The 26,868-nt window shown below is 36.2% G+C and overlaps 1 protein-coding gene and 1 long non-coding RNA gene across 3 annotated transcripts in view; one reads left to right on the forward strand and one right to left on the reverse strand.

Moving 5' to 3' along the window:
* Nucleotides 1-26,868, reverse strand: part of ACSS3 (acyl-CoA synthetase short chain family member 3) — a 134,764-nt gene that overhangs the window by 71,376 nt on the left and 36,520 nt on the right. The window contains exons 3-5 of the mRNA XM_072973331.1: nucleotides 12,295-12,483; nucleotides 8,548-8,682; nucleotides 3,860-4,000 (exon numbers count right to left, since the gene is read on the reverse strand). Coding sequence (XP_072829432.1) covers nucleotides 3,860-4,000; nucleotides 8,548-8,682; nucleotides 12,295-12,483 — 465 coding nt within the window. The remainder of the gene's footprint in view (nucleotides 1-3,859; nucleotides 4,001-8,547; nucleotides 8,683-12,294; nucleotides 12,484-26,868) is intronic.
* LOC140700234 (uncharacterized) lies at nucleotides 3,142-11,521 on the forward strand. 2 transcript variants are annotated; one of them, XR_012078585.1, is made up of 4 exons: nucleotides 3,142-3,268; nucleotides 5,860-5,940; nucleotides 7,610-7,662; nucleotides 11,260-11,521. It is a non-coding gene; the product is annotated as an uncharacterized lncRNA (long non-coding RNA). The 2 variants fall into 2 exon arrangements; XR_012078586.1 differs by lacking the exon at nucleotides 11,260-11,521 and adding an exon at nucleotides 8,646-8,841.

A 26,868-nucleotide genomic window follows, 5' to 3' on the forward strand; every position in this document is an offset into this window, starting at 1 on the left:
TTTGGTTTCTTTTCCTTTGTGCTCCTTTGGCACTGATTTTTTTTTTTTTTTTTTTTTGCGGAGGTGGGGGGGTTCACCCTGCCTCCATGATAGCAAACTGGAAGAAAATAAATATGGCCAACAGTAAATCCCCCACTCCCAAAACAACACCCCATCTGGACGAAGAGGGAGTCTTCTGTTGTGTAGTTCTCTGAAGTAATGTGAATATAGGACCCAATCCAAAAGGACAGAAGCCCACAACAAGACAGAAATGTATGCAAAGCAGCTCAGCTGTGGTGGCTGGAATATTTGCAGCAGTTAACAGATTAACCTGTCAGACAGCAACCTGACAAATCCAGGGTTGGCAGATGCAGAGATGCAAATACGCACTTAATATACCTGCAAATTCTAACCAAAGAACAGACTGTGTTATGTGTGGCTTATATGTGTCTATGGGAAATGAGCATTTTAAGAATATTTTTATGGGTTCACAATATTATTTTTCCTCATGAAGATCAAAGATCAAGAAAACAAACTACATGACGAATGAATTGTATATTTAAATGTTTCATAAATGCAGGTGTGCTCTGTGCTCACCTTTCCTGTACTTCTGGGAACCCCAATATTAAAAATTCAGATCCTATTAATCCTGACTATACCTACCAAAAATAAAGGAAGAATCTTACAAATAAAGAGATGCCTGGGAGCTCACTGGAGAAGTAAGAGACTATTTAACAAACATTCTGGGGACCTACTGTGGCCCAATTTTCAGGTTAGTGCCCTAGTGGATTCAATGACATATGAAATATATTCTAAGACCTCCCAGAATGTGCAATGTTATGAAGATAAGTAAGTTAAAAGTAGTATCATAAAAGTAAAATAAAACAAGTGGCATCCAGGTTTGTTGGCAATGCACAATTTCAATGCAACTGAAATTCTAAAGTCCACCTAAGAGATGAGGAAGATATTTCTGAAAGACCTTGAGAAATGACTACTTTCTCTTGTCATTCTGCATGTTCTACTTTGCAAAACCTACTCACTCTCATGATTTAAACACCAGTGCTCTACACTGTTGACTTCCTAAGAGTCTCTCTCCAACCACAGATGTACTTCTTGGACTGAGGCTTTTACTTCCAACTACTGGTTGGGCAGCTGTATGTTAATGTCCAAAAGACACACTATAGGCCATACATCCAAAACCTCCCAGTTTTCCCAACCCCAAACCATTCTCCTGTGTTTCTAGTTTAGAAAAATATTCAAAACCATCCTCCTATGTTCTCAGGTTCAAAGTCTTGGACTCCTCCACTGCTTTACTCCCATCCTTGAACCAGATCTGACTGCTCCCTCATAAGCTTGCTGGCCTCAACTAAACACAGCCTGAAAACTAATCTCCTTCATTCCACTGTGTGTATTTGCCTATGTTCCCAACACAATGTTGCAGGACTTAACCTTCCTTCATATTTTTCTCTCTTTCTTAAGAAGCATTAGTGCTCTGCATTCCTTACATACAGAATGTAACCGAAACTTCTTGTCTAAATGTTATGCAATTGGCCCCTACCTACGTATCTGGTCGTTTCTCTCTTCATTTGTACCAAACGCACTAGCCATCCTGGAACCTTCCTTACACGCGCCTGCCTTTGCCAATGTTGACTCAATCTTCCTGGAATGTCCTCCTCCCCATGATGTCACTTTATGAAGAAGTACTCTTCATCCTTCAAATGTCTGCCGGTCAAGAGTTCCTCCTGACATCTCCCTGATAAGACAGCTCTCCCACTCTTTCCATCACCCTTGCCTGGCTTTATTCTTCTCCATAACCCATCACATATTGCACAGCTCTTTATATGTTTAGTGCCTATGTCCAGCCATAGAATGTAAACTTCTAAAAAGAAAGCCAGAGACATATTTCTAAAAAGGAAGCTCAGTAATATTGGTTGAATTAATGACATTTAAACCTTCAGACACTACTCAATCTCATCTTTTCCACGAGAGAGAGAAACCGTGTTGCCCTCTTAGGGCAAAGATCACAGTCTATCTTACATTACCTGTATTCATATATATTTCAACCCAACCACACTGAAGGGACAGTGGTTTACTCATATTTTTTAATCTCTTTTAGCAACTAATGAACATTCAATAATGCATATTGAATTGAGCTAAATTTAATGTGATTAGAAATGTCTAAACAATTAAAGCCTTCTCCAATCTATAGAAAAAGATTATCTTCAAGACGGAAATTAGGAAGACAATGAGGATGACTGAAATGTCAAATGATCTGCAGTTTGGGCATCTAGGAAAGCCGAAAAGAACTTCCTGACCCAGAGAAAACCTGAAACACCGAGGATTCTTCCTTATTTGGAACCACCACTTTTGGGATTGAATGCTCTGTATATTAATTCTATTTCTGATGGCAAGCTCTTCTTCTGCCCTCTCATGTGGCTCCCCACCCAGGCCACAGTGAATTTTAGAGTGATTTAAAGTCTTGAGGTAGCACGAAAGTTTTCATATGATTCCTTCAGGCTTTTAAGGAGCTCAAGTGATTTTTTTTTTATTTGGTTAGGCTGTACTATGTTTTCAGGGTCAGTGGTTTCCTCTCATGTTGATACTTTTATATTAGATTATAACCTGCTGAGTCCCCTTTTATTTTACAGCTAAATGTTCAGTTGGACTCTACGTGGCTGGTGCATAATGCAGAGTTGCAAAAAGTGAAGGATAAGGATTGCATCCAGCAGATCATCTGGACTGCTTAACAATCTTAGAGTCTTCACTGTAAGGAATATTTGTTTTTCAGATGACTAGAGTTGTTTAAAAAACAATCACAGGGCTTTGACTCTACAATGACACAAACACCTTTATGTATATGCATTAATTTATTTACGCACTCAACAGAAATTTGAGTACCAACTACCCACAATGCATGACGGTAGACCAAAACGCAATAAAACATGGTCTCTGTACTCAGAGAGAACACAGTCCCCTACCAAATGTTTTCTTTTTCACAAGCAAGTTTTTATATAAAGCATCTTAATTTTCATCTTTAAAATCTAAACTAATAGGATCACTCTTTTAAGATTATTAACAGGTTGTGTTTCAGAATTCTGATGCTACAGAGATCTAATGTTAATAAAGAAGCCAATGCCCTGCAGGATTCCAGTGATTGTGGAAGTCCGTTTCCCCGCTAACCTTCTATGATTCAACGTGTATTGGATTCCTGAATAGAGATGAATAGGAAGATGGTATCACAAGCCTTTATGAAGTTGTCTAGAGAAACAGTACTGTTTGGAGATACCAGGTAAAAGAAGTATTTGTCTCGTATCTGACACATTCATGAATATTGATGCTTTTAACTTTGCTTTGTGAAAACACCTTTCATGGTAAGATTTTAAAAATCCTTGAGTGTCTTCAGCGCTGCAAATCAAATAGTTCAATACTCCAGATAAATTGCCTGTTGTTCAAACTGTCTAGGCCAATTCTCGAACTTGCGTTTATAATGATGAATTGGATTCCCCTAAATCAAAAATCAATTTCATACTGTATCAAAGTTATACCTCAGTTGAAAAAATAAAAATATTTCATTTAAAATACACTTTATAAATCTGTATTAAACCAACTGATATTCAATCAAATTATATTCATTTTATTAGCTTACTTAAAGCAACTGAGTATCGCTGATACTTGTGAAGATTTTGAAAGAAACAGGGAAAAAGCATTTAACGTTAAATATAATGAATATTTTTCTATATTCAGATACAACATTTCTTTAAGATAAAAAGTACCTAAGTCTAAACCTCAAGGTAAAGTCTGCAAACATTTTCAGTCAGTAATCAAACAGTCTCGGTGCAAAAGAATCCGCCAGTATAATTATCCCTGGGAGAGTGAATACCTTTGGCAGCCCCGTAGTTCCAGATGTATAGAGAATATACAGTGGATGTTCAGAAAGAACAGGAACACAATCGTGTGACTGTGCTCTCGCCATCTCTTCATCCCAGTCAAGGTCACGACCCGGAGCCAGAGGAACCGGCTCCTAAAAAACAAAAACAAGAAAATGTACTGAGCAAAGGAGATTAAATCAGAAGACTGAGAGTAGCTAAATCTGCATTAGTCTGAGCATCTGACTGAAATCTAGGCCTATACAACACTAAATATCAGACTTATGACTCAATATCTCAGGGTTTGAGTTAAGATAAATGTTCATAAAAAAATCCAACAATTTGATGTTGGCTTCAACTGAACTTACAAAAGAAAATGTTTTATTCAAACTTAGGGATAATCTTAAAAAGTTCGGTGTGATGCTGGCACATTTTCATCAAGTCAGCGCTTACCTAACAGAGGTTCATGTTTCTATAGATGTATGTACACTATTAACTTCATAAACTAACTTGTATTTTTCATAACCTATTTCTTTTACTTTGGAATCCACTGTCCTCACAGTGAAATCTCAACTAACCCATTAAAATTTCTCTTTATACAAGGGCCATTTAGAAGTAATACTGTGGCCATATTTCTGACTGAGAGAGTATTAAATCATTTTTAGGAGTGAGGGATAAATCTTCTTTTGCTTTTTCGAGAACAAAAATCAATTTTGAAAATTAATGAGAGGATATGACGTATTTAAAATACTATATGAGTTTTCTTCCATCTAGGTTATTGGTTAGTATGGTAGAAATGCTTGTTTCCTTTTTTGCTCCTAGAACCAAGCTCTGTGTTGTAAACTTAACAATAATAATGAACCATGAATTAGACAGATACACCTTAAGTTAGACAGACCTCTTCAAAAGCCAGCTAGATGATGTAAGTAGCTTATGGAAAACTTACTCTAATGAGGACTTACAGCTATTTAGAGTTAAGACCCAGTACATCTCTAGTTATTTTCTGATGACAAGCTCAAGATGACACATCAGGAAAAAAAAAAAAAAGTATTCTCACCACAATAAAGTAAATTTAAAAAAAAAAATAATAAAAAAAAAAAAGATGACACATCAGGAAGTTTATAGCTGGTGAACCTGTTAGCATAGGCACAGGCAGGACTACACAGCCCTCTGTGAAGGTAAGTTTACCACCTAGAGAATGTATGTAACCATTCATCTCATCTAGGTGACCCCTGACACTCAGAGATTTAGAAAAGCCAGGCCACTTCCATTCTCAGGTCTCTTAATATATTAATCAGGGTTGTAAAAAAGGGTCACATATTTAAATGAGTACATTTACAAACTAACAGATCAATATAACATCACAAATATGATGTCTCTATGCATGAGCACACTGAGAGACAACAATCTGAATTGACCTCCATGAAGGAGAAGTTTTAGGTCCAACTGGTTTCTCCGGCCTCACCCTGGAAGTTCCCTGGATGTGCCAATTAGATACATAAAAATAGTTCACTGGGACCTAATTGTATATTTCCATTTGTTTTTATGTATTAGATAAACACAACTAATTTCAAACTAGCAAGCCTTTGACATCACAATTATAGGACCTAGAAAAATTCATCACATTACGTAATAAAAAATGTCAATGAGGAATCTCAAAAATAATTACAGATCGAAAGACATGAGGCCTTGAATGAATGGTTACTCCTCAGGCTAAGAAATAGAGGCATGTGTAAAGGAGATCTAATGAAAGGAAGAGAGGGGGAAAATCAACATTGGCTTTACATATACTCATCTACTTCTATAGACATGTCCTTCCTAGTTGTTAATCACTCTTACATGTTATACTGGGGGAGCACCAAGGGTGACTGATGTGACCTGCCCTGGATGCTGTCATTGCTTGCCTGAGGCTTCGGAGTGGCAGCCAGGTTTTTATCTCCTCTGGCAAAATGCAATCCTGGTTAATGAGATGCATCACTGAACCTGATAATTTTGTACCTCTCTAAACTCAAAGCAGAGCCAACTCGCTGGGCTTAATTACTGCCTCAACCCCTGGTCAGATATGAAGGACAAGAGACATCCATCTAAAATAAAGGTAAGTCAGAAACAGAGAGAAAGGTCTCCAGAAAAAGAAAGAGGGAAAGTGAGCCAGTTATGGGTGGGGGAGGGGGAGTGGATGGCTACCTATTAAGAAGAAAGAGGTGATATGTGCCTTAGAAATATCTGAACAGGACACATTCACATGTCCATATCTAGAGGGTCTATAAAGTAAAAGAAATAGGGTATATCTTGCTGGTTAAAAGCCATGAAACTGAGTTCAAATCTTAGCTCCACCACTTATTAGCTATGGCTTTGGGCTATGATCTACCTGTGACTCAGTTTCTTCACCTATAAAATGGGGCTAGTAATAGCATCTACTTCACTGGTTTGTAAGAATGTAAGAATTAAATAAGGAGTATTTGAAAGTACTTAACTTGGGCCTAGCATGAGTTCTTATAAATTCTACATGAATTCATGTATGTGTGCACAGAGCATACACAGTCACATAAACACTTGTGTGTGTGTGTGTGTGTGTGTGTGTGTGTGTGTGTTCCTACGCTTCCTCTAACCTCTTACCCAAAGCCTTCTTTATTGCTGACTTTGTGTTCCCTGACTGAACAGCAACAAGCCTTTTTTTTTTAAATATGCTGGAGGTCACCTGAAAGAAACTGAAAACTCTTCAACAGTAAAAATATTAAAATCATTGAGTGTAGTAGTTCATGAATCACAGACTACTAAACCTCTGCACGGGAATTTAATGTGGTAATGGGAATTGCTAGGTGGTAATCAAAGTGACATAGCTTTAATGCTCTCTGTTCTTATATCTTGTCATTTAAGTGTTTTCTGCAGATAACCTCTCAAGAGTCCACAAAATTACACATGACTCTTTGCCCGCTTGCCGTTTTACTTCTGCAAAAACTTTTAATGTGTTAGAAACCCAAGTTGGTCCCATTATAAACAGCTAGAGACTTGCTTGGACGTAGAAATGAGGTGTTCATTAGGGCAAATTTACTAAAAAAGCACTGTAAAATATCATCATTGATGCATTAGACGGCTTTTTTTTTCCTTCACTGATCAAAGAATAATTTATCTGTTTAGAATATTCATATTTTGTTTTCATAAACATTATTTCCAGACCAAATATCTTTTCTAAAGTTTTTAAAAGACATTTTACATGCAAATTAATCACACCTCTCCACAAAGCTGGGTAGCCAAGAGATTATGCATATCGAGTATAAGCATTCCGATCATGACCCTGACACTAGCTGGACAAGTGACTTTATCTCTCTGTTCACTGGATCCCTCTTCTTTAAAATAGGAATAGTGCCTCACTCATAGAGTTATCAGTAAGATTTTAAAAATTATCCATGAATGGAGTGCCTTAAAAATCATATGGTAAGCTGCCAGTGTTTCTTAGTGCAGTTGACCCTTGAACAACACAGGGTTTAAACAGCAAAGGCCCACTTATATGCTGATTTTTTTTTTCAGTAAATATACTGGAAATATTTTTGGAGATTTTAGTGATTTGAAAAACTCACAGAAAATCACATTGCCTAGAAATACCAAAAGAATTAAGAAAAAGTCATGTCATGAATGTGTATAATATATGTAGATACTAGTTTATCCTTACATAGGCATAAGGTGAGTGGTATATAATATGAAATTACTAATGTGTTAGTTTTCTCACTGGTTCATAACTTTGCTTTCAAAAAATTACTGTACAGTATGCCTCTCCCTCTGGTAATCGGAAAAACTGCAGATCAGCCTATCATCACATGTAAGTAGTTTTTAAAAATGTAACAATATCCCCAGTACTGTATTATGACTATGAGTGTATACTGCATGCCGTAAACACTGTCTAGCAAGTCATTCATTAGGGTACAGGCTGGGCGACCACAAAGCAACCATATTACTACTTCCTCACTATCCATGCATGAATCACTACACCTGTAAATAAATATGAATTTATTTTTCACCTTATCTTTTCATTTTTGATGTCTAGTGGCAGTAATCTGTACAACACCTGCAATGTGTTGTGTCATACAAGACAATACTGATGCAGGTACTAGATTCATCTTGTTAACAGACTATGGAAACTTAACAGTGTGGATAAATACAGTACAGTACTACATATGTATTTTCTCTTCCTTATGACTTTCTTAATGACATTTCCTTTTCTCCGGCCCAGCTTACCATAAGAATACAGTATATACCACACATAACATATAAAACACATGCTAATTGACTCCTTATGTTATCAGTAGGGCTTCCAGTCAATAACAAACTATTGGTTAAGTTTATGGGGGAGTAAAAAGTACACGCAGATTTTTGACTGTGTGGGGGCTGGTACCCCCACCCCCCGTGTTATTCACGGATCAACTGCATTATCATTATAGCTGTAATTTAAATTAATAAATGATACCACAATAGATTATACACAGAATCGAATTCATTAATACTGGGTATTTCTGTGCTTCAGTTTTTTGGATTTAAGCTAGTTTTTAATAAAGACAGAAAACATCATTCATATTTTTTTGCCAAAAATAGTGATGCTTAGAAGTTGTTGAATGGTTTATAAATCAAGCGCTCCTTTCAAACAGTCAACAAGAATCATCCTTAGTGAATCACCATAAGCAAGAACCAAATTCGGTACTCAGATTACCGTGTTTGGACGATTATAAATGAGAACTTTATCTGGCTTGTGTCGTCCTATTTTCAGTGCTTCTTCTATAAGTGGTATGTATTCTACCCTCCTTCCAGGTTCAATGCCGAACGATGCTGTAACCACCAGCTTGGGCTACAAAGAAAAATAAATTAATAATAATAGAGAAAACCTAATCATCTTAATTGAGGTAATCATAATACTTCAGGTGCAGGCCGACAGTTTAACATTTCCAAAGAACTTGTATCTATACTGAACAAATGGCCTGAAAACCAATAAACCATTTTAAAATGTTATAGACCTAACCACTTCCACATAAATCTCACCTGCTCAGAATTCCATGCTTAACAATGCTTCTGGCTAATATATATAAGCTATTAAAAATGCTTTCCAAAGAATTCATTAAATTTAGGAAGTATTTCTAAAAAAATTTTTTTACATAAGCATCTCTGCTTAAATGCCTAAAGAGAGCTCAGAAGGAAGACAGCCGAATCTCTAATAATTCTTTTATGATTCTTTTTTCATTCTAAATACATGCTTATTTTCATCAAATATAATATTTGTAATTTTGTCATAATTTTCTTTAAAGCGCCCCCAAATGATTTTAAAAGGGTCCCCAAATGATTTAAGTTTCAAACTCCACAAAGCCTGAACCGGTCCCTGTCAGTAAGAGATACTTGCATTATTTTTAAACTGATCACTTGCTAGTCATTCTTCAAGATAAGTGCAGGTGTAGCCGAAAGAAGTTAGGGTCAATCTTCCCCTCTTGGTAGATACTGGGCAGGCTTCAGATGTCCTTCATGCCCACCACTGCACAGGATGCTCTCCAAGGCCAATTTGGACCCCATCACTCTCCTATTTCCTACGCCTGGTACAATGCTTGCTGTACCATAAGCTCTTAATAAATACTTGTGGCACTGAACCAAAATTCTCATTAATTTGCTAAATAAACATGTCTTTATTCTTTTAAGTATACTGTTCCTTCACCAAGAAATCCAAATCAAAGGAGACAGACAATAAATTATTCAGGAGACAGATAATCAATCCAAGGTTGTGCATCTATTCCTGAATTCTGATTTCTGGTTACAATACATTTCATCTACAGAAGGTTTATATTATGCCAAATACATGCATATATAGCACTTTCTGCTTTTTAGTATCATTTACTATTCATGGAGCTGAGATGCAGTGCAGTTACGTAGCTTGCCCCAGGTTAAAAATGGTGGAATTGGAAAGAGAGCCAGTTCTGATTTCAGAACTTTTCTCTTTCCACTATATCAAGCTGCCTTTTGTGAGGGAAAAAAAAAAGAAAGAAATGAAAAAAAAAGAAAGAAAATTGTGTCCTTTTATTATATTTTAAAGGTCAGACATCTGAATACAATTCACATTTTAATATCTGTAATACTTACAAAAATAACTCTAGATAACAGTTCCTAAGATGAGAATTCTGAATAAATGAAAGTAAGTTACCAAATTGAAAACATATATAGAATATATCCGAAGCTGAATACTGTAATAAAATCAAAATTAGACTCTTCCTCTAGAAAATTATCCTTTTCAACATTTCTATCAACAGACTTTTACCATCTCAGCTGACTTCTCCCCATCTTAATCTGTTCCAATAAAACTTTTTCTTCAGCCTACGTAGCTGAAAATCATGACATCAAAATCATCCCTAATTTCAACCATCAATTCTATCCAAGTATCTCAGATACGTATCTCTATCTCCATCTTCTCACCTTTAATTTGACCTGTTCAGTGATCATGCCCATAAGAATGAACATATTGCCTAAAACTCCTTAACAAGGTTAGAGGCGTGTGTGTGTGTTATGAATGAAAACTTCTCCAGTGGTACAGCATAAGTTTTATAAATCCATATAGATACATAAATTTTCCTACATCACATAAAATATTTTAAAAAGGAAATAATACATATCATACCTTTGCCCAAATGGTGTTTAGGATTTCTGTAGCTAAAAAACTCAAGTCTACAGCTTTCTGAAAGAAGTCCCCCACTGCCCACTGATTTACAGGTCAGTGACTGATAATTTCGCCTAGATTTCCCTTCGTAAGCACTAATTCAACATGTTTTAAAAAAGAGGAGAAAAAAAAAAAAAAGAATCCAGCCAGTCAGCGTGCAAACCAGCTTCTTAGTTCTAATAACCGGTCTATTACCAGATGAAGTCAGATATGCAAAAACCTCACTTTATGCCTGGCACTCAGGGGACCCTCGATATATATTAGTTCCCTTCCTTGTTAAGACTGACTCATCCTGGGCTTGTAAAACTCTAAAGGTCAATCATCCCCGTCTCCCATAACAACCTTCTTTCTTTAATCTTCCCACTGCTGTTCCTCTCTCGCACGCTGCCCACTGCTACACAAACAGACCACCTACCGAAGGTTCTCATTCCAATCTCTCCCCTACTCACCTCATACTGAAACATTGCTTAAAACGTGACAGTCACCTGCTCAAAAACTTTACCTGTCAAGGTCTACAGGATCCAGTTCAGACAAAAACTACCTTTGCAAGTTCATCTTCTCTCCCTCTTCAATCACATCGGTCTATTCCCTGTCCTTCGAATGAATTCCACCCTTTTCTGCCTCTAATGCTAGACTCTTTTTTTCTCTCCTTCTGGATCCCACAGCATCATTCTCTTTAACTAGCTGAATTTTAGCTAAGATCGGATCTAACTCAAATCTCACCTCCTTCAGGAAGCCTCCTTCTGCCACCCCAACTAGAAGAAATCACCCGCCTCGGTAGTGGATTGAAGAAACCTGAGTAATACGTACTTGAAGATGATGATAAGAGTTTCGATAGTGACAATAATAATAGCCACCTGTTTTATAACAAATTGACTACAAACTGACACTGTTACTATGCCATATTCCTGCCTCTAAATCAGGGGTCTGCCAACTATGGGTGAGAGCCTAAAGCTTCCCACATCATGTTCTGTAAAGTGACACTGGGACACTGCCCTGCGTTTCTGTAGTGTCTGAGGCTGCCTTTGGGCTGGAACAGCACTGCTGGGTAGCTGCACCAGAAACCACGTAACCCACAATGCCTAAAATATTTACTATCCAGTAACTTACAGAAGAAAAGTCTGCTGATCCTTGCTGTAAATTCATAGAACAAGAACAGCTAACTCGTTTTTTTTTTTAATGAGTACTATGTTAGGTGTTTTAAATTCAGTATCTCAATGATATTTCACAACATCCTTTCAAGTTTGTGATGTTAGTACCCTGTCTAAAGGCGTAACTTGTAATCCACTCCTCCCTGACGCTCCCCCTTAACCACTGTGCTCTATACCACCATTCCTGGAAGTTTGTAGATTATAAAACTAGTCATTTGTCCCAGCAATTTGATAAGTATCATTTATTAATCAGTTCCAAGGACAGGAACAGCCACACAGTGGAAGCTTAGCAAATGTATGTTGAATGAACAAATTAGTCATCAGTTATTTTTCTTAAACATCTTACACACCCAAACATATGGCACGCTAACTTGAAAGGCATGCACCTTATACTTCATACTCTTCACAGCACCTAGAAAGATGTCCTTCACATAGGACTGGCTTGAAAATAAAACTTTGGTTAATAGTGTATGCCAAATAAAAAGTAAACTTTAATTATTCCATTTGAAAGGAGGATCTAACAAGCACAGATCACTCCTGGATGAATCATCCACGGCTAAGTATATGGCAGTACTATACGTAGCTACTACTTGATTTCTCCAAACAAAGCACTTACCTTTGCATGATCAATGCGACCACTTAGCTCTTTGGATGCAAATCCCCCAAATATGAGACTGTGGATGGCTCCGATCCTTGCACACGCCAGCATGGTGTACATCGCCTGCGGGATCATGGGCATGTAGATCACCACAGTGTCGCCTTTTTTGACACCATGCTTGACCAGAACGCCAGCCAGCTTAGAGACCTGTAACAACATCATTACATCAGCAAAGCGTTTCTGTGTTAGTTCACTAAACTTCGAAGTTACAGCAGTAAAGCAAGAAGACGATCACCCACCTCGGTAGTGGATTAAAGAAACCTGAGTACTACGAACTTGAAGACGATGATAAGAGTTTCGACAGTGACAATAACAGACACCTGTATTATAACAATTGACTACAAACCAACACTGTTATTATGCCATATGAACTACAAGGCTTAAATTTGCTTAATTATTCATTCAACAACATATTTACTCAGCAACTATCATGCACCAGGCACTGCATTTAGAGTTGGGAACACAAAGGCACAGACTCGTCCCTGGGGAGCTTTTATGCTAAAGGGTGAATCTGTCGAGTGAGCTTTAATAAAATAATTGTACATTTAGACATACACCAGGTTACGTGTTGAAGGAAACATGTGTATTAAGAAAGAAAACATCATTATCCACTGGTAAATAAGACAGATTCTGTTCTTCTTCTTTCTATTTTATATATAAGGTAACTGAGGCTCAGGGTTAACAGCTAACTAGAGGTCAGTGAGCTACTAAATGGTGTAGCCAGGATCCACTTCAAGTCTTTGACCTCATATTCTTTGCCCTTTCTACTGCTCCAAACCAATTATATTTCGTTTATAGTTTCTTTAGACTAATTATCTATACAAAGTGACTGCCCTTTGTACTGAGAGCATGCATACAAACTTCTTTTTAGTTTTAACAAGCATTTTGTGGACCCAACAAACAAATGTCTCTTTCCCCTTAACATGCGTTTTTGCAATTTCTAGTAATAAAGGTAAAATAGATTACAAGCCGACACATGATAAAATGTGTTGCAAGAAACCTCTCCTAAGCGATTATAGCAGGCTGTGGGAGGCATGCCCAGACCTCAGTGGATAAGAAGTTCAACATTCTTTAATTTAAAAGACTTATATTCAGTTCATCACACATATGGTTTTCTGACACATCAGTAAACCAAACAAGACAAAGATCTCCACCCTGAGAGTCCTTATGTTTTAGCAGAGGATATGAAATAAATGTACTAAGTAAATCATGTATTATGTTGAAAGGTATTCAATGCTATTCGGCGGGGTGTCGGGGGAGAGTACATCAAAATAGGGGCTTGGGTGTGCAGGGGATGTAATTCTCACTGGGACGATCAGGGAAGACCTCACGAAGAAAGTGACACATTGGCACTGGCATGCAGAAGTGGGGAATAAGTGGATACCTGTGAGTACACAATTTTAGGCAGAAAGAACAGCAGTACAGTGGTGTGAGTGGGGTGGTTATGTGATGTGACTGAGAAACAGCCAGGGGACCAGGGGAGATGAAACAGAGAGAACAGGTGAGAAAGCGGTCATGGACCAGGTCAGAGAGCTTAAGGGCCTGCAGGGATCTGGAAGAAAATGGAAGGGCTATGTCTTGCTTTTGAACGTGATGGTTCAAGACACTGCACAGAGGAGGCCGGAGAGAAGGAATTAGGCCACACTGCTATTTGTGGTTCCTTTCATTTCACTCTGCCTCTCCAACTTTTTTGAACAAGTTCAAAGGATTCTGAATCCTGATGATTCTCCCTTTTTCTCTCTATTCACTTCCTCTGTGCAGATGGGGAAAGATGTGGTCAAGGTTAAGGGCTTTGGGGAAAGCTGGAAAGTAACAAACAACTATCTCAGTGTTTTATCCTGTCCTATATTTTGCAAAGTATAATCCGTGCTATTTATTTGAAGAACCCCAAGTTGCCCAGCAGAAAGTTACAAGAAAGATAAATCAAAGTTATATAAATTATGAACTTAAATTCTATATAGAGCTTAAGAACCAAGCTAAACACTAAAGGTTATATACCTCACCATCTCAGTGCATTAATCCCTGTGGAAAGTGGCCGTGCTCTGCAATTACACTACTGGGTGCCCCATTTAAGGGTCAGCACTGGGGGAGACCAATGAGAAGACTTTGTCCTACTTAGAGTTAGAGTTATAGCCCTGGCATCTTAAATAGTGTTAAAAACAAATCTTCAACCAAAACCCAATCTAGCAATGATTCAGTAACTTTATAATCCAGCCTCACCCCACAACGGTGCTAGAAGATGACCAAAACTTCTCTGTCCTCTGAAAGAAATCAAATCAATAAATTTAGGATTTTTTTTGGAAAGAAAGATCTCACAATGGCTCAATGTGGCCCCAAGGAGGACTAAAGTTGGGGCCATATCACACCTAAAAAAATGAGCCAACATACTAAAATTAGACTTCATAACATTAGACTTCACCTCCAAATCCAGATTTCCAGGTTCTCTTGAAGACCTGGAGGGGCTAGCCACACAAGGTCTGGGTTCTTTAATGACAACAATCGACTGAATTTGATCAGCTGCTGGTTTTGTCCTTGAACTTGCCATTCCCTGAGGTTGTTTATCACAGAGCTTGCATTTTTCTTTCCATTCGGACTTTAAAATACATTCCTCTACATGCTACTTATTTTGTCTCGTGCTTAACCACAGTCTCATAACCGTAGAGGTGTGATATATACTGATAACTGATTTTTCTCCCACCATTTCTCCCGTTTACATTATCTGCCTGGCTCCTGTAGGCATCTGAATTTTAACTGCCGCCCTGAAGACAGACTTGTCAAGTTAGGCTGCACTAGGTCTGAACAACCACTAGATGGTGCCCATTTTGGCCTTGCTAACCTTGCTTCTTGCAGCTACTCCTCAATGTTTAATACTATCCTAACCACGCTGGAGTTGCTCTGAAGACAAAAGTTTTACACGTCCAGCAAAGAAAATATATTTTTCAGTACTATTTGGGGATAAATGTCACTTCAGTAAAATTTTCCATTGTGCCTTGCAAATTTAAAATTATACATTTTTTTAAATTTAATATATTTTATATGAAATTGAATGGGAAAATATGTTTCTGAAAAGACTTAAAATAAATAAGCTTATGAAAAACAAAATATTAACTCATAACAAAAAAGTGGACACTGATTTAAAATGAAAATACCTGAGAATGCTTCATTAAAAAATATTCATTAATATTGAACCTAGAGTTGGTGAATATGGAAACCTCTGAACAGAACACTGAATAGTCTTATCTCAGATACAAAAAAAGTCATTTTGAAGATAAACGTAAGCAACAGCAAGCAATCAGAGGAAAGACCTAGAAATCCTAGGCACCTAAGAGTTGATAATCACTCAAAGTTCTATGAAACCAACACAAAGGACAATTTGATTATTGTTATTTCAGGGTTTACTTTGTTCTCATTGACTTTCAGATGGAAAACTATCAAAGAGAAGGAAGACAGATACCATTTTTATTCAATGTTATATTCTTATCTTACCATAGACATCTGAGCGTAGATTTACAATTTCTATTATTATCCGAAGGAAAAAATTTTTAACATATACCTCCTATAACCTATAGTTTTTAAATAATGTGCCATTTGCCTAAACCATATTCATCTTTTCTCCTTCTTAAAATTATTTTAATTTATCAACAATTTAGTGGGTTTATATCAGGCATACATCACTAAAATTGGTGATGTCAAGGGCAACACATTTCCCATATAATCATGCTTAGGTCATGTTACTCTGTTAGCATGAGGATAACTGAGCCAGGAGGGAGCCCGAAGAAACAAAGCAAATTTATATATTCATTTAGATACCATAGTGTTTGCTTCTTCCCACTAGATGTTTATTATATGAGCTAAGCATTATTTTGGTACAAATTTAAAGTTATTTTAATATCTAAGTATACTATCATTGATTCAATTTACATAATATCCGCTATGTGGCCCATACTGAGATGCAAAAAATGAGGAAGATACGGTCCTTAAAGCAAAGAAATTCAGAATCCAGGAAAAAAAATCATACATAAATAATAATCATAAAATAAGAAGATACAACAATAGATGTTTATATAATATAAAATAGTGTACATATATATTTGATTTATATATAACACATATATATTTGATTTAGATACAAGTGAAAACTTCAAATTTTGAATTGAAAAATGAAAACACAGAAGCATAAATAATTAAAAAGTCAATAAAATTTTTATATATTCATTCTGGAAAATCTTCATTCAAAAGCAGTGTGTGAGTTTGAAGAATTTCATGACCAAAAGCCCATGACACAAGTATAAACATTAGTCAAAACTAATCAAAGACTAGCTTCTAGGGGGAAGGGGTACAGCTCAGTGGTAGAGTGCATGCCTAGCATGCACAGGTCCTGGGTTCAATCCCCAGTACCTCCATTAAAGATAAATAACTAAATAAAAACCTAATTACCTCCCCCTCAAAAATAAAAAAGTAAGTTAAAAATCAATAAATAAAAGCCTTAAAAAAAAAAGACTAGCTTCTATAGAGTAAATTAGCACTTGCTTCACAAACAGACAGTGTGTCCATCTAAAGAAAATCATGTTTGTATGACAAAGACAGTATTGGTGTCCAAATTATAGTAAAAAGATAACAATCAGAGGCAACCTCAGGGCCCTGAACAAGAAAAACAAGAGAAAACATAATTTTAAGCAGCACTGATGTTACTCTGCAAACCCTGGTCAAGTCAATCACAGAAAATATAACTAATTTAAAACCCAAGTATAATACCTGAGGAAACAGTTCACTAAAATTGGGGGAGAAGGACCTGTTCTTCAGAATATATAGCATTTCCCATAGAAAGCGATATTTACCTAAAATACCCGCATTTTACTTTTAAACATGTAAGTTAATCATATATTTATAGACACACACACAAACTGTAACTTTTTAAGATGGTGACAATTTATTGGATATGACATTGAGATAATTTTCATTTAAATATGATGCTATATTAAGTTCATTTAGTTGAGAGACAGGCCTTTCAACACAGGGAAGTAGGAAGTAGATGTTATTAAAAGAAATCTTTCCTCAAGAGATAAAAATGTACCATTTATATTCACGAGTAAAATGTATTACTACTATCTAAAACAAAGAAGAATATGTTTCATACTTTAAAATGGAATTCTATTAGGTTTTAGAAAAAATAGTATCTCATGTTCAAAAGTTGTCTGACAGTGAGCTAGAAAACATTTACTAACACATTTTCTTCTCAAATAATTCTTCCAAATGAAGAAGTAAGTATCATTACTCAGAATAATCATTTTTCTCATTCCCCTTTTCTTCACAAGTGGGTTTCAATCAATATTTGGTCATTTAAAGACTATGTATTTGCAAGCAACATGAAATGGAGAATTGTTTAATCCATTTAGTTCAGGCTCAGAATAACCACAATTTCAATAATCTCTGTGCTTTCAAGACTAATGTGATTTTCAAACTATATTTCACAGAAAATTAGTTCAATCCTACATTTCTCTATGCATATGCGCTCATAGACTTGATAAGAAATATGTTCTTCCATTTCTTTAATATTCATATGCTACGACTTACAAGTAGATCATCAAAATTTATCACATCTTGAAAAGGATGCCTTGCTTGTTTTAAAATAGCCCTTATATTTAACAGTCAGGCCATTGTTGACAGAGAAAATAATACTACATCAAGGGGAAGTCCAAGGTCTAAAAGAATGGAAACTGTAACTGATGCCGACCATTTACTCATGACATGACTACAGCGCGTGTAATAAAAACGAAAGAGAACATATAGAAAAGAATAATTAATGACTGCCTCCACAGTTTACCACTTTAACATCTTTCCACTCTAAGCAATAATGGTCAAGTAATAAAGACTTCCTCTTGCTTTTACTCATTGATAGTTTCTGTCAAAGGTCCTGATCCTCACGACATTTGCTATTAGGATCAGACATTTGCCTGAGAAAGTACAGGCATTTCAGAATGGATAGAGCAAGAATTCAGGGTGAAGAGGGTTGTGAGATGGACTGGAAAGGTATAGAGACTCAGCATCATATATCCTTAAGAGCCTTGTTAAGCTCTGTTAAGTTTAGATTTATCCTAAGAACAATGTGTAATAATTCAAAAGCATTAAGTCGTCTGCAGAAGTAGGTACTTTCCTTATTCTCACAATGCAACGTTTATTGCAAGATCTAGCATTTATGGCAATGGGGATAAAAGTAAATGATACGATTTGAGAAATACTTAGTGTAGATCATATCGGGGCTGACAGTTGAAGGATGCAGGGAGTAGTAGGAGGAAGGGAAGTTTAAGAATGGGTCCAAAGTTTTGGTTTTAACAACTGGTTGGAAAGTGACTTAATTCACAAAGATGGTTCCTGGGATTGAATTAATATTCCCTGCTAAGCTTGAGGCAGGGAAACGGGAAGCTCAAAAGTTTAAAATAGACTTTGGAGGGCAAAAGACAAAACTTACTGAAGAAATGCTACAGAAGAAAATTAAGGGGTCAGGTGGGTATAGCTCAGTGGTAGAGCATATGCCTAGCATGCATGAGGTCCTGGGTTCAATTCCCAGTACCTCCATTACAATAAATAAGTAAACCTAATTACGTACCCCCCAAAAATTTTTTAAAGAAAAGAAAAAGAAGTAACATACAACACCAAAGTCCTAATGGCTACCAGAGACTGTGCAGTTACAGTAAACCCATATTTGTAGTTAAGTGATTTTTCTCCAACAGAATTTACCATACTAAGATACAGGAATGAAAACAGTAAAGAATTGGATTGACCCACATCTGGAGTTCTGCCACAGAGGTAGGACAGAATAAGACGGTGTAAGACAAGTAAGGATATTAGCAAGAGAGTTGTGTTGTTCAAGTAAAGAATCTAACCAAGATAGCCAAGCGGTAAAAACAAAAGGAACCCTTCAGTAGTGACAACACACTATCAGAACCATTTAAAACTATCGTATTAAAATGACGTGTCTAAAAATGCAGACTGTCTGAAAATGTGGTTTGGTTGCATTGTATGAAAATACCGGAGCTTTAAAACAGATACTTTGAAAGTTATGAGCCCCAATTTACATTTGATCTTGACCCTTTCCCCACCTTCCAACCACCAAAAAAGGCCAAACTCCAGGGTTCCCTCACGCATCTATTTCCAGCTGTTCCTCACAGGTCCCCTTTTGTCCTTGGGACATTACATGATGTCCCCTTTCCCTTCTCTGTTCACCCCACCTCCCAGCTTATCCCATCTCTTTCTTACAGACACCCTCCACCTGCCTCCTCCACAGTAGCATCAACCTATGGAACGCTTTAAAACGCTCAGAAAGACCTCTCAAAATCCATTCATTGGTCTCTATCCATCCCTCCATCTTCCTCTAATTGAACCTGCTTTTCTCTAGCACCAATATTTCCAATAACTTTTAGTTTAATAGAATTCATTTTATTTCCCTCCCTAAATTCCTGAATTCTGAGTATTACAAGAATATTGACTTTATTATTTTTCTCTGCTAATGCACTGTATTCCAGCTATGTTACATGTTAAGCGCTTTGGTAGCTAGATGGGAACACAAGCACCACTCAGAAAAGAACCACTCAGAGATATATGGGGAACTACCACACGGATTTCAATTAAAGGGCTCTCAAATGAATTGTTAAAGCATAGCTCCATTCAAAGTGGATTACTTTCTGTATGCTTCCTAGAGCATTTCTAAAGGAAATACGCCAAGTCCTGAAGCAAGTTTTATTATGTTTTCAGAAATATAACCTACCTGGACTAAAGTGGAATAGAAAATTTCGCTACTAGAGAAGTCACTTTTCACAATTTTGCACTCACATGTCTTTATACAGAAGTTCTAAAAAAATCTAGCATAATTTGGATGTAAACCACATACACATTTTTCCAAATTTATGTTTAAAAAGATACAGAGCTACTATGCTCTATTAATAAGGAACATTTAATTCAATACAAATTAATGTAAGTCATCTAATTATGGCTGTATTCTTCAGTGAACATAAAGGTTATGATAGCAATTATTGTTCTATCTATTTGCTCATATAGTTATAAACAGTGCAAAATGTAAAACAGAGTTATTTTAAAACAACTACTATGTGGCTGCCATAAACACCATATTAAAAAATTAGTGGAGAATATATTTTTTAAGTGGCATTAAGTCATGCTGTCAATTAAAGCCAGAGTCCCTTCTCTTGGTCTAATAAATTGTTTAATGTTTGTGATTCTCACAGTGGGGCCTGTGGAAATATTCTCAGGGTCCATGAGTTCCCTATGAGAATTTTTAAACTTTGTGCTTTAATTTTGCTGACAACTTTTAAAACCTAATAAAGCAAAGCATATTCTGGATTATATGAGCACTCATGCAATTTCACTGTATTCATTTGTATTTTTTTTCTTATGATCTCATGCATATTAAGTAAAAGCCAGATGCCACGGTGCATTATATAATAAAAGGCTTTACAGAATCAAAAGCGCTACTATGTAACTAGAAAACTGAGGCATCACAGAGAACATGCTGCCAAACTCAAAGGACCCCAGGCCATAGCACTCAAACCAGAAGCATGTTGCAATCAGCCATTTAGTTCAACCCTGACATCCCCCTCACTATATGAAATCAATACTGTCAATCTTAGCTTGACTGACTTTGTACATTTGTTTTGATCCTATTTATAAATCATATATGGCTTTATATATGTATTGAGCTGTAAAGAGAAGATATTAAAACCTAGTTTTAATTGCACATTAAAATAAATATGATTTAAGTCAATACAAAAAGTATGTAAGAATGCTTTTTCTTTCTGGATTGTTTTTATGTCTCACAATTTTGAGAGGGAAAAAAATGGTTTCTTTGATTATTTTCTCATAAAGAAAGACAAATATAAAAGAAGTAAGAGATGTCAACAGGAACCTTGCATCATTTAGATCAATCCTGCACTGATGATTTAATCGACGCTTTAACTAAACAAACACACCCAGCATTTTTACAGCTATTACATAAACATGACAACTACTCTGGGTACACCAATCCCACTTCCCAGAACTTGCCTGTGTCCTGTTAACCTTTATGGTTTTGCTGGTCAATATATCCAAAAAGTCAATCAATACACACAAAAGTCTCATAGAGAAATTGCTAAATACCCCAGGAGTGGAATAAGGACATGAGATCATTGCAATGGGCAATGGTTGGGTCTATTCCCAACAGTATTAACAACACTCAAAATAAAAGAGCCATACAAATATTTAAAAAATCAAAAATTCACAAATATAATGCATCAATAGTAACTAATAAAGCAACATAGATCATCACACAAGCCAAGAATTTATCATAAATATCCATAAATATATCAAATTTCCCGTAAAACTATATATGATAAAGGTAACATAATTCAGCTTTGTAATGGAAACAAAATTACCTTACATCAAGTACAGCATGAGCAAATGAACAATTTCCCCAAGATCTCTAATCTTCTCAATAATTCTACTGAATGCAACACACATTGATTTACTAAAATTTATTTTACATAATTATTACAAATGGCAAAAATGTGAGCATAAAACTGTCAAATGGATTAAACTAATATTAACAGCATTATTTCCCATGTCTATACATTTATGGATTTCAAGAAGTTTTATATGAAAAATATTTCATCTCATACACATCTCATATTTGTATTTGCATCATTTAAGCCAATTAATGCCTTCAATTTATGTTAATTAGCTTTATCCTCTACTTGCTATGAAAATTATGTCAGGTCAAATAATTTTCTAGTTTCATGCATTTATTATTAAAGATCAGAAACTGAAAGTTGATGTACTCAGCTGTCCTCAAGTTGCTGACCATACATACAACACGTGCAGGTGCTATTCAACAGACAAAAGAGTAATTGTTACCAATTCCTCACACTTTTCACCTGCAGAAACATATTTTTTCTTTTTCTGCTCTGTCCCTCCTTGACTTTAATAACTGTCTGTCTCTCTCTCCTTTATTCTTCAACAATCTTTCTACTTGGTTTCCCATTTAATTCATCTTGTTGGCCTAATTTAGACCTATAAAGACAGTTCTGCCTTCACAGTGCTCACCTGCATCACTAACTATGTCAGACCCAACTCTTGGACAAATCCCTCCCTTCAGGGACACCTGGAGGGAGGCCACCTGTATAGAGGTCCCATATGTCTTTCTTTCATGACCTAACTAATGCATCACTTCCCAAGGAAAGCCTTCTCTGAACCACCAGGGCCAGGTTGCTCTCTCCTTCCTCTGTGCTGCAAATGCACAAAGCTTTATTGTTATATTATACACAATTACTTTTGCATTTTTCTCACCAGGCAAACTAAGAACTCCTGGAGGGCAGAAATCATATTTTATTCATCTTTCTGGCCCACTGCCTAATACAAGAAACATTCAATGTATGTCTTCCTTCTCTATTTCTTGCATATCACCTATGAGACCTTGTTTTCAGCTATTATTTGTCTCCCTGAACAAATATTTATTGTCAAATAAAATGTCAATTATTTATTGACATTAACAGGTTACAATTATTTACATATAAAATCTGGTATTTATTTTGCCTACTAAATGAAAAAGTATTTGTGGTAGAAACTCCTAATTGGTCATCTGAACCCATCCAGCTACACTACATTGTCTAGGCTTCCTTGAAGCTGGTCACCGAATAGGATGGATAGGAAGGTCATGGATGACATTTCTGATTATGGGCTTTAAAACATAGAAGGTCTGATCCTCTACATCCTCTTTCTCCATCCCAAGAGTTGGGACACACATGACTTGGCCTCAGCCTCGGCGATGCAGATGAGGACAATGAACCAGGGAATGAAGGTGCAGTAACATTTAATCTGAGTCATGACAAACTGAACCTCATCATCTCTTGAAAGAAACATATTTTAAAAATTTTAAGTCACTATATTACTTGGTATCTTTGTTTCAGCAGCTTAGCCTTCAACCTAAAATTTAAAAGATTTTTGTTTAATATATCAATCATTAGGCAAATGTTTAATGATGATAACTATTCAAATACTTTTTTTGGAATATAACTGAAAGAAAGAGAACTAAAGCACTTTTAACAAAGAGTCTTATTCTCCAAGAATTCTGTTTGAAATGATACAGAAACCTCCCCTCATGGTACTACACAAAAGCACCTCAAAAGATGGAGAGCAAGCAGAGTATCTACCGGTGACTGCTTTCCAATAGGCTGAATGAGACTTTTCTCAATTCAGTAGGTGTAGCCAGAGATCCAAGGTAGAACACATAAATGGAATAGCTTCCAGAATTCTATGGCACAAACCCAATCTTAACCTTTAAGATTAAAGGTTAAGGCACATGCTGCTATTTTTAAGGTGATTTAAGCTAAGTGGTGCCCATTCATTTCCCTACTGGACCACTTGTCATCTCCTGGTTTCCAATGTTGTCCACTATGCTCTCCTATCCTTCAGAGACACCAGAGTGATTCCTTTAATAATATGGAGCCTATAGTCATAGAATAAAATATAGTCTTCACTATGGCCTGTAAATTACTACATGACTTGACTTCTAGACACTCCCCATTCTCACCTTCTACCACTCATCTCTCATCACCAGCCTGCTGGCTCTCCACTGTGGTCCAAGTCTATTCGTACTTCCAGCCTTTCTCTAATAGAATTTTCATCCGAATGTTCACATGGTCCCTCCCAGCCTTTATTTGAGTCTATCTCACTGGGTCATCTCCCCAGGGATAAGCGAATTTTCTACAAACCTATAAAGTCAGCCCAAGTCACTCTCTTGCCTTATATTTTTCTTCACTTAAACTGTGTTATCTTTTCACTTATATTGTATCATATTTTTATTCATGACATATCTCCCCAATTAGAACGCAACCTTCCTGTGGGCAAAGACTGTATTGTTCATTACTGCAATCCATGGCATCCAGTAGTGTCGATATCTATTAGGTGTCCTAAAAGTATGTTTTGAATAAATAAATAAATAAATAAATTTGGCTCCATCATCATTCTAGTCCAAGAAAATAAATTCAAAGCACATAGTCTGCTGATTTCATTGAGTTAACTTTCAGAAACATCAGAGGTGAATCATCCCAAAGATAAGACAAATCATCCAATAAGAACCTAACAATAAATGACAGAAACAAATTCATTAAGCAAACGTAAAGAATAAAAACTATGGGCCGGACTTCCACGTTTCCAAAATGGCCAAGTAAGGTAAATGGCTGAAGCAGAGCTTTAGATGCAGAAAGATATAAGCCTTCACAGCCACACAATGCATGAAAATAAGGAATATTCTCACCTTATTAAAATTTTTAAATTTCCCAATGTAAAAAAAAATTGCAATGTGGAGACAAGTGATATTTCTGGAAATAATTATTTCTCTTAGACAAGGATTACATTTTTTTTTTTTACTTTTGAATGAAAGAGCTATTAAATGTTCTATTCGTGAATTCAGTCTGTAGTATGAGCTTAAGCTCTGAGGCCTGTATTAGGCACTGCATATATAAAATAAACAAACAAACAAATTAATTAATTAATTAATTAAATATTCTATTCTCTCAGAGCTTTTACTCTGATCAGGAAGTACATTAATAAATAAGTAGGTACACCAATAATATACACTAAGTAATATACTGAGTAATATAGTAATACAGTAAGTAATAGAAAAAGCAAGAATGAGCCAGTGCTGGGAGGAAGTATAAGTATATACGTAAAGTAGTCTGGACTTCAAAGTTTGGTGAGATAACATCTAGCATTAGGGGAAGTGAAAAGAAGTGAATTTACACTTCAAACAGTAATCCTGCTTTCAGAAACAACGTAATCTCTCTAAAAATCTGACTGAGAAAATTCAAGGGGATTGTTTGTCTTGTTGCTATTTTGAATTGCTGCAAAAACTATCTTCAGATAATTTCGTTTTGAATACAGAGCTGTGAACATGGAAAAAGGAAGCTAGGAAATACCAAGATGATGTTTTCTCATGTTTTTCTTCCATTACTATCTATTTAAATTGGTCGAATACTTATCTTCTTTATATGGAGTACTTTCAGAATTAACCTTAAATTTCATTAATTGAAAAGTTGCTCAAATAAGGTTCCAGTTACAATTTTGATTAAAATTTGAATCAACAGTTGGTTTACACCCATCTTCAATTTCCAATGAAACGTAAGTGTTTCTGGGAAACCACACCACGTTGCTTTGCAGTGTACAAATTAGTTCACAAAAATAATGAGGCTTATGGGAAAATTAGGTTAAGCCAGACCACTCAAAAATCAACATAACTACAGACTTTTAAAGTTAATAAAAGTACTAACAACACAGCATCACCTTCATTAGATCATTTACAGTCTTAAACCTGGGGCTCATGCTTCCTGCTTTAAGATATTCTTCTGGAAGGCATTTGCTTCCTAATTTCCTTCCAAGGATATCTAGTCAAGACTGGAAGACTGTAGATTTTGTCATTAATTAATTTTAAAACAGAGGACAATGTCCTCATCTTTAGATTCTTAAAACCACTTAAGCATCAACACTTGCACTTAAAGAATCTTCATTTTTTCTCCTTAAGGTTTCCAAATATTGATAAGGTATCCTCTTCAACTGTGAGAAAGTCTCTCACCAAAACTTGCTAACATGGTAACAATCCAATAGGAAAAAGAATGGATGAAAGGTATGAATGGGCACTTCTGGAAAGTCGAACAACAAATGGCCCACTAGCACAGGAAAAGGAGCTCAACTGCACTGGCCACAAGGAAATTAAAGCTACAAGGCAACAGCACTGCACATTCACTCGAAGGGCTCAAATTAAAAAAGACTTGGTATTGTCAACACCAAGTGTTGGCAACTGACATTCTCATACACCACGAGTGGGAATGTAAGTTGGTACAACTACTCTGGAAAATTGTTTAGCCCTATCTATGTAAACCAAGCATATGCCTGCCCTATATGTCAGCCATCTCACTCCTAAGCACATCCCCAAAACAAATGCACATACATTGCCACCAAATTTTGTGCACATATATATTCATATCAGCATTATTCGTAATAGTCCCCAAACTAGTCATGATGCAAGTGACCAAAATACAATCTCCTGCAACGAAATGGAAGAATCTGAAAAACAAAAAGTTGAATGAAAAGAAAGCCAAACACAAATGAGTACATAGTATTATGCAGTTTATACAAAGTTTTAAAAAGCAAGTAAAGCTCATCACAGATGGTGTTTAGACGTCTGAATAACAACCATATGAGTGCTGAGAAATGACCAAAGGGAGGTGTGAGTCCTTCTCAAGGTGGGAATATTCTGTCTCCTGGTCTGGTGACATGGATGTGTTCTGTTTGTGAAAATCTAACAAGTTTATACTGATGACCTGTGCACTAATTTAAATGTATATTACATTTCAGTATAAATTTTAAAAACTGCATGCTAGGAAAACACATGAACCATTACAAATTCGATCTCATTCTAGCCTCATTCATTGATTTGCCAAGCATGGAAAAGGTAATTTACCTGACAGAGACACCGCTTTCTTAGTGGCG

This window comes from Vicugna pacos, chromosome 12 (assembly GCF_048564905.1).
Source record: "Vicugna pacos chromosome 12, VicPac4, whole genome shotgun sequence".
Classification (NCBI taxonomy): domain Eukaryota; kingdom Metazoa; phylum Chordata; class Mammalia; order Artiodactyla; family Camelidae; genus Vicugna; species Vicugna pacos.